The 15,243-nt window shown below is 50.9% G+C and overlaps 1 protein-coding gene across 2 annotated transcripts in view; it reads left to right on the top strand.

The window, feature by feature from the left end:
* Positions 1 to 15,243, top strand: part of ANK1 (ankyrin 1) — a gene marked incomplete at its 5' end in the record, with an annotated part of 208,000 nt that overhangs the window by 110,250 nt on the left and 82,507 nt on the right. For both annotated transcript variants that reach the window (XM_080796212.1, XM_080796211.1), the window contains one exon: positions 6,412 to 6,513. In XM_080796212.1, the coding sequence (XP_080652338.1) occupies positions 6,412 to 6,513 (102 nt within the window). The remainder of the gene's footprint in view (positions 1 to 6,411; positions 6,514 to 15,243) is intronic.

Genomic DNA, 15,243 nt, shown 5'->3' with positions numbered 1-15,243 from the left:
GTCATCCTCACTGCCCCCAGCTACCCCTGTGTCGTCCCCGTTTTGGCCATGGGGCAACTGAGGTTTGGGCACAGCATCAAGTGGCAGGGCAGGATCACCCCAGATCTTCCCAGCATCAGGGTCCACTCCGCCTCTTCACCCATCCCTGCATCACCCAGCCTCCAAGGGCAGAGGCAGGAAGTGCACGGGCTTGGCAGTTGTGTGGGGAGGTGATAAGGGAACCCGAGACTCCTGCTTGCCCCTTTGATGACACCTTAATGACACCTTTAATATGTTCCATTCTACCTTTGCCAAAGGTAGTCCGGCTGGGGCTCCTGGAGAGAGTTCAGAAGCTTTCCCCACACAACTTTCTGGAAAGAAAAACGGAAAACTTAACGAAAACACACGCTGTGGCCCAGGGGCCACTTGTGTTTCTCCATAGTCGGTGGGATAAAGGCATAGGCCACACAGAAGGGCATGCCGGCTGGTGCTAGCTGTTCTTCCTTCGAGGCCTGACGGGGGCTCCTAGGAATAGCCAGGTGCTGTGTATGAAGGAGCTGTCAGACGTGGAGTTCAACTCCCAAACACAAGCAGACAGCTCCCGGTCTAGAACTGCCTTCTGCCTTTGTCAGCTGGATACTTGGTGGATGGGGTTGTCCCCCCACCCCCACCTCAAAGGATCTGGAAACCTCTTCCTGGGAGTCCTGACAATGGCCTTGTTAAAGAAACTGCATTTTGCTCAAACAAGACCTCTAGGGAAAGAGATATTCTCTTATTTCTATTATCTTTTCGCTGTTTACTGGTACTAGCTCAGTTTCCATTCACCTTTTTAGATCTGACTTTTGCACTAAAAGACCTTGAGAAAGTATTCATGATTTGTCCTGGGCAAACTTGGACTGACTCAGGCCCCAGAGAAGGTACAAAGAGGCCCTGGGATTCTCTTCCTCAGCCTGAAACTCAACTGTGCTTGGCCTCTTCGGTTGGCGGAGGCTTCCGCGCTCCTGTGTTCAGACACGCTGACATTTCATAGTGTGCTTCCGGCCTCTCCCTCCCAGGACACTGAACCCCCTGGGCTACTTATCTATTGCTATATTCGTATGACCCCACTCAGGAAGTGCAAGTTTAATAATAGTCTGCGTGTCTCAGGTAACCAAGGGTTCACCTCCCTTTTCCAAGCAGTCCTGATGGGAACTCGAGGCCCTTCCTTTCCCTTCCGTTACTTCCTCCTGAGGTGAGGGCCAAAGTGGGCATGGCCTCTGAACATAGGTGGAAGGCTTCCTCCAGCCAGAGCTGAACTGGAGAGGAGCATTAGGAGCCCTAAAAGTGATTGGCCCATGGGGCAGCATAGCATAGGGGTGTAGAGAAAGACCCTGGAGTTAGGCTGCTTGGATTCAAATCCTGGCCAAGCCATATGTTAGCTGTGTGACTTTGGATAAGTTACTTAACTTCTCTGTGACTCATGCACCTCCTCTATGCAGAATAGACAATAAGCGCATCTGCCTCCTGGGATTATTGGGAGGAGCAAATGAATTAATTTATGTAAAGTGTCTAAAACATAGTAAGAGATTTAGAAAGACACACTTGGGGCACCTGGGTGGCTCGGTTGCTTGAGCATCGGCCTTCAACTCAGGTCATGATCCCAGGGTCCTGGGATCAAGCCCTGCCTCAGGCTCCCTCCTGAGGGAGTCTGCTTCTCCCTCTCCCTCTGTCCCTACATTCCACTCATGCTCTCTCTCAAATAAATAAATACAACATTAAAAAAAAAAAAGGCAAACCTATTTTGCTATGAAAGGAAGTTCAGGGACATCATGTGGATTAGCCATCAGGGAAGTGGGCCAGGGATGTAACAAAGCGTGTGTTCACCTTCCTGCCCTCGACGCAGGCGTGAGCAATTTTCTCACAGGTAAAATTAGATTAAAATGAAGCTCAAGATGAGGAAGGGGCAAAGACACGAGCAGGCAGCCTTGATGGGGTGCTCCGAGGGGCGGGCAGCTCCTTGGTGTGATGCAGGGTTCGGGGCCCTTGTGGACTGATTTTCTGGAACACAGCGAACAGCCTCCTTCAGGCCCTCTATCTAGTTTCCTCGAACAGAGAGGCCTCTCTGAGGCTGCCCCACATCCCAGGGACAGGTGGGACTTGGGGAGGGCCACGAATCCTGCTCCAATTTATCAGAGCCCAGAGATAGTCTGGTTAGCGTTTTGTCACTGTTGCCATTGTTGTTTCTCCAGTTAGTGTCTACTCGGGTAAACATTCTAAATGGAATGTGTTGGACTCATTTGACTCTCTTTCTGCCCTATTGGATTACACAGACCATTCTTGGATGCACCAGGAAATTGCACCTGGGACAGGTCATTGACTTGGAGGTAATTGAATTAGATAGATGGGCAGCATGGGCTCGGAAGAACAAGGCGGTGAGAATGGGTCTCATATTCCAAGCAGGGTCATTTGCTCTGTGGCTTAAATGTTCCCTGGCTCCTAGGCGTGCTCACTGAAAGCTGGCGGAATGAATCAATGAGAGCGTGTGTGCACGAATGACCCCTTTATAACTCTGTCACTTTGTTTTTCAAATCATAAGGGCAGGGACCTACGTTCTGATTTTTTATTCTATTTCTTTTTGCCCTAGCAGAATCCTGGACTTGAAATAGGAGCTCAGCAAATATATTGTACAATTAAACTGAGTGATACACAGTGGGAGTGACACCATTATCTATAATTCACCTGTAAGGTACCCTGAGGATCCTGGGACTACTCTATGCCAGAGAAGGCCAAACAGAAAATGAAAAGGCTTTAGCAATTGAACTTCACCTCTAACTACATAGGTGACTTTAGCCAGTCATTTTATTCTTACCACTGGTTTTACTATCCCCAGAGGGAAGGACTGGGATGGGGTGGTCCCATTCTCGAGGCCTGTTTCGGGCTTGCCATAACCCTCAGAGGTAGATCTGGGACTTGCCGGGGACCCTTTCCCTGCCGTGGATTGACTCTTTGATTGGCAAAGTCTTGTGGCTCCTCCCAGCCCCCACAATCTGTTGGGGCTGCCCCAGGTTTAAAATTGCTGGGGATGCATCTCGGGGTCAAGGGCAGTGAAATGGCTTGCATCAGGGAAACTTGGGCTGAATCCCTGAGTGCTAACTGCAGAACCCGGGCAAGTTATTAACCTTTCCAGACCTCAGCTTTATCACCTCTAAAATGGGGATGATGACTGTAACTACCTCCCCGGTTGTGTTAAGTACGGACAGATACCATGTTGGAAAGACATGTGCCTAATGACTGATAATGACTGTTGTAATTCCATTCTTACAGTGCACAAACCGCATACTTTTTCACTTTCCACAACCTACTCCCCACTGGGCTTTCCCTGCCCTCTGTTTATTTGTTTGTCTGTCTTTCATAAATATTGTGCCTCACTTCCTGGAGTCAGTACCCCGGACAGCCACGCTGCCGCGGTGTCACGTTGCGCTGTTTTTACCTGCCATGCTCAGCTTTCCATCCTGAATCCTCTTATTGTGCTGCAGAAAGCAGCTTGGGTAGGTGGGATAGGTTTCTCAAACACTCTCATTCTTGGGCAAAAATTTAGTTATTTTTCCTAACAGTTCAATCCAGACAGACTTTCTGATTCAGCGGGTACAAACAGACATTTCTCGGAGTGACTACACCTTGAGTCTGATTTCTCTGGGAATCAAGCTCACGGCGAACCAAGAGAGCGATCCTCACTTTGGAGATGTTTCCCCCACCGCAGAGGCCTAGCCGAGAGCCTAAGGGGACGTTAGGGGCCTTGTGTTTTCGGCCAAGGGGGATTGTAGCTTAGCAGACATTTCAGGCTCTGAAGGATTTCCAAAGAGGTGGAAGATTTGGTCCTTGCCCCAAGAAGTAAACAGTTTGTCTGGGGAGACAAAGATGTATTTAAAATACATTTTTTAAAATTAAAAAAAAAAATCAAGCTCCTGTTTCTAGATTTTAAAATGGTTAATATTGAGTATCCAAGGACAGCTTCAGGGTCCCAGGAATAATCTGGGTGTGGGGCTGGAGGCAGACAGCCTGGGAGGACAAAGGAGGAAGGAGGAAGGGGCTTTCCTGCCCCCTGTGTTGGAGGCAGTGAGATCCAAGTGTGTGTATGGTGTTTTTGGTTTTTGTTTTTAAAGATTTTTTTTTTAAATTTTAGAGAGGGGGAAGGGGCAGGAGGAAAGAGAGAGAGTCTTTTTTTATTTTTATTTTTTGAGATTTTATTTATTTGATGGGGGGGGGTTGGAGAGAGCACAAGCAGGGGGAGCAGCAGGCTGTGGGAGAGGGAGAAGCAGGATCCGCTGAGCAAGGAGCGTGATGCGAGACCTGATCACCTGAGATGAAGGCAGATGTTTAACCGACTGAGCCACCCAGGTGCCCCAAGGGAGAGAGCCTTAAGCAGACTCCACACTGAGCGCAGAGCCCAACTGGGGCTCTATATCAAGACCCTGAGATCGCGACCTGAGCCAAAACCAAGAGTCGGACACAAAGCCGCCTGTGTCATCCAGGCGCCCCCTCCAGGTGCCCCCCCCAAGTGTGTGTATGTTGTGAACAGGTGGACGCAGAGCTTGGGTTTGAGCTTACAGAATGGGGTGGGGTGTGGGGGGAGGGCATGTGGGGCCTGGAATATGAGAGGGTTGGCAGGAAATCAGGACTGTCGGGAGATCAGTGAGGCAGGGGTGGAGTGGGGTTGGCTGGGAGGCAGAGGAAGGAAGTAGATCTTCTAGCGGCATCCTGGAGGCTGGAGGTGGCAAGAGGGAAGGGACAGGACAGCCCTCCACGGTGAAGATGGTGTCTGCACGGCTGGAAAGTCTTTTCTGCTGTGGATTGACTGTTTGATTGGCAAAGACACCTAGCCCTGCTCCGGGGAGGGGATCAGGGTTTAATTGCGGACTCTTATTTGACACTGTGTTCAGGATGCTGGCGGAAAACGGAAATTTATTCTCCGGAGGCCAGAGGTCCAAAATCCAGGCGACACAGGCCCATGCTCCTTGTGAAGGCTTTTGGGGAGAAAATCTGCTCTTTGCCTCTTCCAGCTTCTGCTGGTTGCTGGCTTCCTTGGCTTGTGGCCGCGCCGTGCTGATGTCCGCCTCGGTCTTTCCGTCAGGTTTTCTTGTGAGTGTGTGTCCCGTCTCTTGGATCTTTTATAAGGATACTCATCAGTGGGTTTAGGGCCAGCCTAGGTAATCTAGATGGGTTTTGTCTCAAGACCTATAACTTAATTACATCTGCGTAGGTTCTTTTTCCAAATGCCAGGTTCCAGGCGTTCGGGCATGGACGTATCGGTTGGGGCCACCATTCTGCCCACCACGACATGGTCTCTGAGGAGGAAGCATGAAGGGGGGAGACAGAGTACCCGTTTGAGGAGAGGGAACCATGAGGTGTGGGTGGGTCTCCTGGGGGACTGGTGGCACATGCTTCCTGCATGGCGTGTCACGTGACAGCCCTTGCCCACCTGGACAAGCACCCCGTGCCGAGCACAGAGCTCAGCACTTGTGCTGATAGGACAGTTGCAGTAGCCTGTATTACTCGGTGGCAGGGTCTCGGTGGCCATGGTGTTGGTGGCCGAGCAGCGGCTGTGGAAAGGAATTGTTTTACTTTCCTTCATGAACACTTGCGAGGGGCATCTGCCAGCTAAAGCTCACATTAAGTTGGCAGCAGAGCAAGGAGGTCAAGTTCATAGTTTCAGAGGCAGGCTGTGTGCGTGTGAGTCCAGGGTACGTTTCGTGCCTGCCGCGGGACTCTGCACGAGTCGCGTCAGCTCTCTGCCCCTTAGCTTCTCATCTGTGAAAGGGGGAGCACAGTACTCCTTCTTAGAGTTTTCAAACAATGAGTATTAAATGTGTATCTCAGGGATATGTGAACAAATAGTAAACGTGAGGGGCTGGTAATGGTTCTTAGTGCTCAGTAAGTGCTGGGTGCTGTGTACTTAAAAAAACCAACCCACAAAACAGTGGCCAGGTGCACCTGTAAGGTCCCCGTGATGCCTGCATCTGTGACTCCCTGGGGTCAGGGGCTCTGTGCTCTAGGCTCCTCCATAAGAACAAGGAGCCCGTGGGGACATCGAAGCGGCAGGACGCCAGGCAGTACTGAACGTTCACGGTTGGACCGGGGTCCTTCTCAGAGGCTGGTCCATCATAGGCCCGAGCCAAGAGTGTTTGCTGATAAAGAGACCAAGGAGAAGGGAGGGTGGGCTTGAAGCAGCCTCCTATGACAGACCTGAAAGCCGTCTACTCAGGGACTCTAGGCCCGTCCCACGCCTGGGCGCCATGGTGGGCACCGGGTGTCGGGGGAGGCACCGGGGAGCCGTAATAGGAGGGTGTAGTGGCTGGCACCAAGACTTAGGCCCTTTTTCGCAGCCCTGGGCTTGAAAGAGGTCTCGAAGTCCTCCCACAGAGCACACTCACAGCCTCCCGTTTCTCCTCACAGGCCGATGCTGCTACCAGCTTTCTGAGGGCCGCGAGATCAGGTAACTTGGACAAAGCTTTGGATCACCTGCGGAACGGCGTAGACATTAATACCTGTAACCAGGTACGTGGGGTGGGGGCAGGCACATGGTCTCTGAAGAGAGGCTCTTGCCCGGTGCCATTTCCTGACAGCTTTAATCTGCCTCTATTAACCTTTTCCCAGTGGCCTCAAAAATCCCCAAGGCCTCCTGCCTGCTGAAGGCCCTCACCTTGGTGTTCACATCCCAGACACGGTCCGGGGCCCCACGGAGAAGGACTGATGCCCGAACTGTGTGGGCCGGGCCCAGGCTCCATCCCCTGCTGCCTCTTCCCTCAGAAGTGGCCTTGGTTCCCGCTGTGGTCTTAGAACATGTGGCCTTTGAAGGGGGGCAGGAGAGAGGGCCTTTGAAGGATGTTGTATCGGTAGTGACATTAAATCTCCTCTGTCTACTAGCAGCCTTTGTGGGTTCTCCCTGTGCTGAGAAGGAAGTCGTGATGGTGCCTCCCTTCCTCTGCCAGGAGTTGATGAAAGCGAGGCCAGCTCAGGCTGAGAGCTGCCGTGGCTTGAACAGCTTCTTTGGAGGTTCCCGGGGCTAAGCTGTGTGTTTGGTGACAGGTGGGAGCAGTAAGAAACTTCATGTGTTCAGAACGGAGCAGAGGGCAAAGAGTCAGGTTTGGGGCCAGAGATCTAGGAATTGACTGAACAGAGAGGAAATTATCATCGAGAAAGAGAACAGGGGTATAGCTTGAGCTCGTGGATTGGAGGACCTTGGCTTGGTTTGCTTGGTTTGGCCAGCCAATTAAATTAATGGGACACCCGTCCTCAATCAGTTTCTAATGAGAATACTTTCACCAATCATACTTTTTTTTTTTTTTACCATTTTAATCAGCAAATTATTTGTAATTGTGGTGAAATACACGTGACATGGAATTTACCATCTGAAGCCATTTTGGAGTGTCCAGTTCAATGGGATAAAGTACATTCGTGTTGTGGTATGACAATGACCACCATCCGTCTCCAGAACACTGTTCTTCTTGCAGAGCTGAAACTGCATCTGTTAGGTGGTAACTCCCCATCCCTGCCCTCCCAAACCCCGGACCGCCACAACTTGACGTTCTGTCTCTATGACTCCGACTGCTCTAGGTCCCTCCTCAAGGTGGAATCACACAGTATTTGTCCTTTTCATGTAGTGTAGTGTCTTCAAGGCTCGTTGTGTTGTAGTGCACTAGATTGCTTTTAAAGCCAGCAGGGGCAAGTTCGCAGAAGCCCATGTGCCTCTGCCCCCTGCCTTCCCACCACCTGTCCTCTCCCTCTCCCTGCCCCCTACTTGCTTCAAATACAACATTCCGCTTGTTCTTTATCTCAGGGCAAGACCCTGTTTGGGTTCCTCGGTCCTCTGTGGTGTAAATTCACAACTCAAAGATCAGAGAGGTTGGAGCCGGTGGTGTGGTAGGAAATACAAAGTAGGTGATAGGAAGCCCATGGCAGTGAACTTCAGAGGGGAGACAAGCATGCGCCCTAGCCTTGAGTCTGTGGATGGGGTAGGGGCAGCAAGCCCTCCTCCCTTTCTCCCACCCCTCCAACCCAAGTGTACCAACACACAGTGAGGACGTCTGCGGTGATGCTCACCAAACACACAGAGCCCAGGCGTGGCCTCTGGAAAACAGATCGAAACTGCGAACCCATTTCTTTCAAGGGAAGAGGATGGGGGAGAAAAATATGGAGCAAGGAGCAAGTCCTGGGGTCGGAGTGGCTCCAAAGAGGGGCCTCCTGCTTCAGCAACTGTGGTTGTGTCTTCCCAGCCCCCCCCCAACAGGGGGATGGCTCTCTCTGCCCACCTGGAAAGTTCTGAGGCTTCTGCAGCAGAAAGGCAGAGGAGGGCTTCTCTGCAGTGTAGCTCTGTCCGAGGAGCGCCGAACCTTCGAGAGGCCTTCCAAGGGTTAAAGTACCAGCTCTCAGAGGAATCCATTTAGCAGAAATGGGGACAACTGGACGCTCATAAGCCTTGAGCCAGGGCTTATTTTCAGTGTGAGATTGGAAGATTCTGATGACACCAGGAAAGTGGCTTTGTCCTGATTGGTCTCCTGTTGGTGAGGCCCTGGATGTCACTGGCTCGTCCCCCTCCCGTCTCTCTTGGGGGCCCTCTGGGGTTCATCTTGGGCTCAGGGAGCAGCAGGCCCTGAGGCATTTTTGCACTTTATGACACTATTTCTGGCGGGCTCCAGGTGAGCCCCTCAAGCGCCGAAGGGAAGCTCCAGTCCCAGATGGGTGTCTGCAGTCCTGGCTAAGCCCCGGCCTCCTTTCTGAGGGGACATGGCTGCAAGCAAGGATGCGAATGTTAAGGGGGCAGAAAGGGAAGGATTTGGGGTCCTGTAAAGCCCCTCAGGGCTGGCTTATCCCCAGGGCCCCTGCCCTGGCTCCCTGGACCTTGGGCTGTGCGGGTCTCCTGCTCGTGGCTGCCGCAGGTAAAGGAGGAGAAGACAGCGGTCCTGGGGAAGAGCCCGTGCTGCTCCCATCATGCCAGCCCGAGGGTGGTTGGCCTTGTGCTCTGGAGGGAAGAATGGAGCAGGGATGGGGGAGGGAGGGACGACAGCAGCTGAACTGACACCCTCATTAAACACATCAGTGCAGCCCTGGGGACAGTGTTGGGGCTCTCCAGCGTTCGCAGGGCTGGCGTCACGAGGGGACGAGAGCTTGCTTCTTCTCGGAACCTGCGTTCATTGTTTTGAGACGCTAAAAACAGGCTCCTGTCCTGGGGCCCTGGCTTGAATCTTTTGAACTGGTGGACAGTGATAGCAGGAACGCAGCAAACGCTAATCCTTATATAAGTAACACACTTTCAGATAGTATGTTTTGTGGAAAGAATAAGTGCTCCTTGCCATAATAGGAAGTAATTACGCTAAGCAGTGTGAGAAGAGGAACTCTTGGCTTATGTAAGAGACATCTGAATATTCAGGGCAGTCTCCTTAATGCATGGATTATGTCTACTAATTTTGATCGTCATCATTATTCTATTTAAAGAAAAGAACAGATTCACACACAAGGACACACACATACACAGCATCATCAGTATCTTTGCATGAATGCCTGATGCTTTCCTTAAGCCAAGCCATAGACAGGCTTTAGACCCAAGTAGCCAGCATCTTCCCGCGTATCTCCAGATGTGGATGGAGTGCTAGGCCTTAGGGATTTGATAGTATGCAGAAAAATCCCAGTCCTCAGTTTCTGTGAATTGTAGTCTACTGGTCGTGAGAGCTAGCCATCAAGCAAGCACATAAGTAGGAGGCAAACTGAAGTGTGTTTGGAACTATGAAGGAAAGGCATAGGATTTTTTGAGAATATATGAGACTTGCCCTAAAGTTGGAAGTTAGAGAAGGCTACCATGAGGAAGGGATAAGTAGAGGTTAATGATGCGAAGGAAAAAGGAAGAACATTTCCGTTATGGAGGTCCCTTGGTGGCTCAGTCGGTTAGGCATCTGACTCTTGATTTGGGCTCAGGTCATGATCTCAAGTCATGAGATTGAGCCCCGTGGGCTTGGCGCTCAGCAGGAGTCTGCTTGAGGATTCTCTCCCTCTTCCCCTCCCCTGTTCTTGTGTACATGCTCTCTCTCTCTCTCAAATACATAAATAAATCTTGGAAAAAAAAATCCAGTCATGGAGAACAGCCTGTGCAAAGTCCCTGAGGCAGGGAAAAAGCACGGAATGTTTAAGGAAGGCCAGAGTGGCTGCAGTGCAGAGGCAAAGGGCTCCAGATGAGGCAGCAGAGGTGAATTCAGGATTTTGCTTACCCCTTATGGATAGGGGTGATGGCCACCACAGTTGGCTAGCAGTGATAGTCACCACAGTTGGGATAGTGTGTCCCAGGACCAGAGCTGTGTGTGTACATCTGTGTGTGCACACATTGTGTGTGTGTGGGGGGTGGTGTGGTGTTCACCTGCTGCGCCACACTGTAGCTGCTGATGGAGGAGAAGAATCTGGGGAGGGGACAGAGTGGCCGGACCAGCAGGGGTGGAGGGCACTTGAGAGCTCGAGGCAATGGCTTTTGGAGGTATTCCAGGAATCTCCGAGGAATGGAGGCAGTTCAGCTTTTCGTGACTTGTCCAGCTGTTTCCACAAGCCCTGTTTACAGAAGCCATATTAAGGCTTCCGATCTTTATCCCAAGAGCAGAGGGCGGCGGGCCACAGACTCAAGCCCAGGACGGACGTGATCAGAGGTGTGCTTTGGGGGAGTGCACTGGCCGCCGCTTGGAAGACAGCTGGAAGGGCCCAGGGTTAGACATGGGGAGGCCAGTTACGGACAGTCACACCAGTCCGGGAGAGAAATGGTGGTAGCTGGCATAGGGGTCGTGGCTGCAGAGACGGAGCAAGGGGGACAGGCCTGGGTGGTGAAATGGCACGGGGGGAAGCAGGGAAGGAGGCTTCGAGAATGACCCTCAGGTGTCTGCCTTGTGTACGGGGTGGAGGGTGACACAGCTCACTGAGACGAGGAGCACTGGGGTGGGCTCAGTGTGTGGAAGCAGGAGGACACGCCGTCAGGGCCGTGCAGAGATCCTGCTGAGGAGTCTTGAGGAGTCTTCCAGGAATCTGGGTGAAGATATATAGTAAGCAATTGGATATTCAAGCCTGTCACTCAGATAAGAGGTCCAGCACAAAGACAGCTATTTGGAAGTCACTCGGCATTCGAGGAAGTCAGATGCTGGCATCGGCTGGTGAAAACAGGGACAAGAGACATGTTGGACATAATCCCACCAGTGTCTTTGTGGGGGTTAGTCCACGTGTATTTATTAAACACCTACTTTGTGCCAGCTGCTATTCTAGGCACGGAACAAGATAGACAAAATAGACAAAGCCTGTGCTCTTGTGGCATTTATGTGCTGGTAGAAAGGACAGGCCCTAACCAAGAAAATGAGCAAATGGATAAGGTCAGCTAATGAGAGGTGGCATGGAGGAGAAAAGTGGAGGTGCCTGTTGCAGATGGGGTAAGTAAGGAAGGCCTCTTTAGGAGATGACTGTTGAGAGACTCAAAAGAAATAAGGGAGAACCACATGGTTTCTGGGGAAGAGCAATCCTGGAAGAGGGAGAAATAGGTGCAAAGGCCCTGAGGTCAAGAGTGAGGTTGGTGTTTGGGGAACAGCAGGACAGGGTAGCTGCCATGGAATGATCAAAGGGAAAAGTGCTAGGCAAGGAGGTGGTTCAAATTGCCAAGGCCAAATGGTGAAAGGCTCGTAGGCCATGGTGAGGACTCGGGTTTTACTCCAAGGATGATGAGAAGCCATTGAAGGGTATTACACGAGGGATACTCCATCTGATTTGGGTTTTTAAGTGATCACCAGCCCTGGCTGCTGGATGGAGAGTCAAGTTGAGGCACAGAGACCGAGGCAGGGAGGCTGGTTGGGAGACTGAGATGATGGACCGGGTAGATCCACACGGTGGCTGGGAATAATGGGGAGACTGCTGAGGTGTTAGAGCCAGACGATTCACCTCCCTAGCCTTTTGGAATGTTGTTGCTTGGTTTGTGTCTCAGCACACACCACACAGGGGCGTGTCGGAGCCGGGGTCCACCCGCTCAGCCCTGGGCTGTGTCACATACCAATTCATGTGTCCAATTTCCGGAATTATTACTTATATCAAATCAAAATATTTTATTATGGCAGCCATAACAGTAAAAAATGCATTTTCTGGGACAATCCGGTTGACTTTACATATTTATCAGTTAGCCAAATAAAAAGAAAAGAGGAGGACAAGTCAGAGTCTCTGTTCTCCTGATTTCTTAGAGTTGTCGGGTGAGCGCAGATGCTCCACTGGGAACCACGAGCTGTAATCCCACAGGCAAAACCCCTCACCATTTTAGTTTTCTCTTCTCTTCTTTTTTTTGTTTAAATTTTTAAAACAAATCTGTAAATTTATTTTTTTTAATTTTATTTACTTATTTGTCAGAGAGAGAGGGTGAGCACAAGCAGGGGGAGCCACAGGCAGAGGGAGAAGCAAGCTCCCTGCTGAGCAGGGAACCTGATGTGGGACTCCATCCCATGACCCTGGGATCATGACCTGAGCTGAAGGCAGATGCTCAACTGACTGAGCCACCCAGGCATCCCTCTTTTTTTTTTTTTAATTTTAAAAAATATTTATTTATTTGAGAGAGAAAGAGAGCATGGGGGAGGGGCGGAGTGGGGCTAAGCACGGAGCCCTATGTGGGGCTTGATCCCACGACCCCAAGATCAGGACCTGAGCTAAAATCAAGAGTCAGGCACTTAACCCACTGAGCCCCATTCTTCTATTCTTATAACTCTAACGAATACTGTCTCCATTGGCCTTCCTGATAGGAAAGAACATTACTTGTGACCCCAAGAGAAAATTTCACACCCAAATGATGTCTATAGTGCTGGCATAAGGCAGGGAGTTAGGAGAGAGCTTTCCTGGAGCGTTGCAGGCATCGTCTGTCCCCTTGACTTGTATCTCCACAGTACCATGAGACTTACTATGCCTCTGCGTGTCTCTTCAGTTACCCGTCTCCTTCACTAAAATGTAGGCCCTCAAGGAGAGAGGACTTTGTTCTATTTGGCGCTCCTCACCAGGATTCTGTACGGCGTAGAGTATGTGCTCTATAAATTCAGTGGGTAGAGGCTAAGCCTGTTGTACCCACCGATGATTCAAGCTACGTATTTGACACTTGGCCCACGTGAGTGCTGTCACTTTTAAAAAAAAAATTAAAAAATATTTTTAAGAGAGAGAACCTTAAGCAGGCTCCATGCCCAGCCCAGAGCCTGAGATTGTGACCTGAGCTGAAATCAAGAGTCGGACGCTTAACCAACTGAGCCACCCAAGCGCCCCTGAGTGCTGTCACTGCATTGTGAGATAATCGTTCATAGGGCCAATGACTGTCGTGCCTGCTGGAGGCTCTGATGCTGGCACCAGCCCCAACAGTCAAGTGTGGAGCATCAGCAGCTCGACCATCTGAAGGGTCACAAAAACGTCAGTGCTTTCCAGTGCCGAAACACAACCAACAAAAGCATGTGAAAGCACGCGCGTTCTCTTACTGTTTTCTGAGTTTCCACAAGTACCTTCCACATGCAGCCCATCACTGCTGGATACTGGTTGATCTTGAAGGTAAAGGGTTTTAGGCATTTTGAATAAATGGAGCGTCTTTACCGACAGTCTCTGCTCTAGAGGAATCTTTTCCACGGCGGCCGCGTGCCAAGTCTTTTGGTCAGGATTTGTAGGGCTCTGGCGATTGTGATGATCGCTACCTTTCTAAATTAAAGAGCCTTCGAGCCAGGAGGAGGTCATGACATTCGACTCTCACTTTATAACTCAGAAAGCGGAGGTCTAGAGGTTACTTGGAAATCTTCTGGGCTTTATGAGTTTGCATTCGCTGAGCTGGCGGTAAGAACCATCTTAAGTTTCTCTGCAACTTCATTTATTCTGCAAACGTGTGTCCAGCACTTCCAAGGAATCATCCAGGCTCCTTGCTAGAGACTAACTTCATTCATCCCCTTCCCTTGAAGAACTCAGAGGCTGGGAAAGCAAGTCCAGCTTGTAAATAGGAGGTTACAAATTGAGTGTCACGAGTGCCGGCCAGAACGGGCACAGGAGGCTTCCCTCCAGTGATGGCATTCCCTGAACAAACATTCGTTGAGAGCCTCCAGTAGGCTATGTGCTGGCTGCTCCGGGGGTGGGGTGGGGGGGGTGGGGGGGGTGGGGGGGTGGGCAGCAATTCTGAGTGCCTGCTCTCACATTGTTGCTGGTCTGGAAAAATGGCTAAAATGCCAAGGAGTCAAAGAGGCTTTGCAGGAAGAGTAGGAGTTTGCCAGGTAGAGAAATGGGAACGTGGAGTTGCCGTGGGAAGGGAGAGCCAGGCGAAGGCAAGAGTGGTGGAGGGTACTGGCAGCAGGGAGATGGGTGATGCTGGGATAAATGAAGTGAAAGAAGGTGGGGCTGGGGGACGCCTGGGTGGTCCACCCGATTAAGAGCCTACCGTTGGCTCACGTCACGATCTCAGGGTCCTGGGATCGAGTCCGGCATCAGGCTCCCTGCTGGGCAGGGAGTCTGCTTCTCCCTCTGACTGCGGCTCTCCCTGCTTGTGCTCTCTCTCCAACAAATAAATAAATAAAATCTTAAAAAAATAAAAAAAAACCACGGCGAGGATGGTGGTCGATCAGGCCAAGGAGGTTATGTCTAGGTCAGTGGGGATATGGAGTGTGTTACTTTTCTCTGTCATCTTTTTCGTAGGAACTGTTGACAGACAGAGATGACATTCAGTCCCCCGACTGTGCCTGGAACCACCCCCAACTCACACAGAAAGCCTCCCCGTGGGAGAGGATGGGAATATCGAGCCTCTGAAAACTTGCTGCCATGGCTTGGGTCTGGAATAGCACTGAAGGAAGGGAAGGAGTGTATGAGTGCAGCCCCCGCCTGGGAAAGGGGTGGTCTGCCGTGGGCAGTCGAACAAGAGAAGCAACCAGATTCCCCTGGGCCCAGTCCTGTGGATTCCTCAGAAGTTCTGGTTCCTCCTAGAAAAGGCATTTAGTGAAAAATTTGGGACTGAAAACCCCCATCCCTGAATTAATATCGATAGGTAAATTGTTACTGCATCTCAGCTGAAATAAGCTATGTGATGTTCATCTGGGTGATTGTCATGACTAATTTGTAGTTTGAAAGTGAGTTGATGACTTGTCATGAGTCAGAGTGACCCACGGTGTTTGATAATCACAGATCCCAGCTCTGCAGTGTCTCTGCTTTCTCCCGCCATTCCCCAGCGTGACCTCACTTCACCCTTGTGAGAGGCAAAGAGGGCAAGAGTCTTCCAGAACAAGG

This window comes from Martes martes (genome assembly GCF_963455335.1).
Source record: "Martes martes genome assembly, chromosome: 2".
Taxonomy (NCBI): domain Eukaryota; kingdom Metazoa; phylum Chordata; class Mammalia; order Carnivora; family Mustelidae; genus Martes; species Martes martes.
This window is presented reverse-complemented; position numbering and strand designations above follow the sequence as displayed.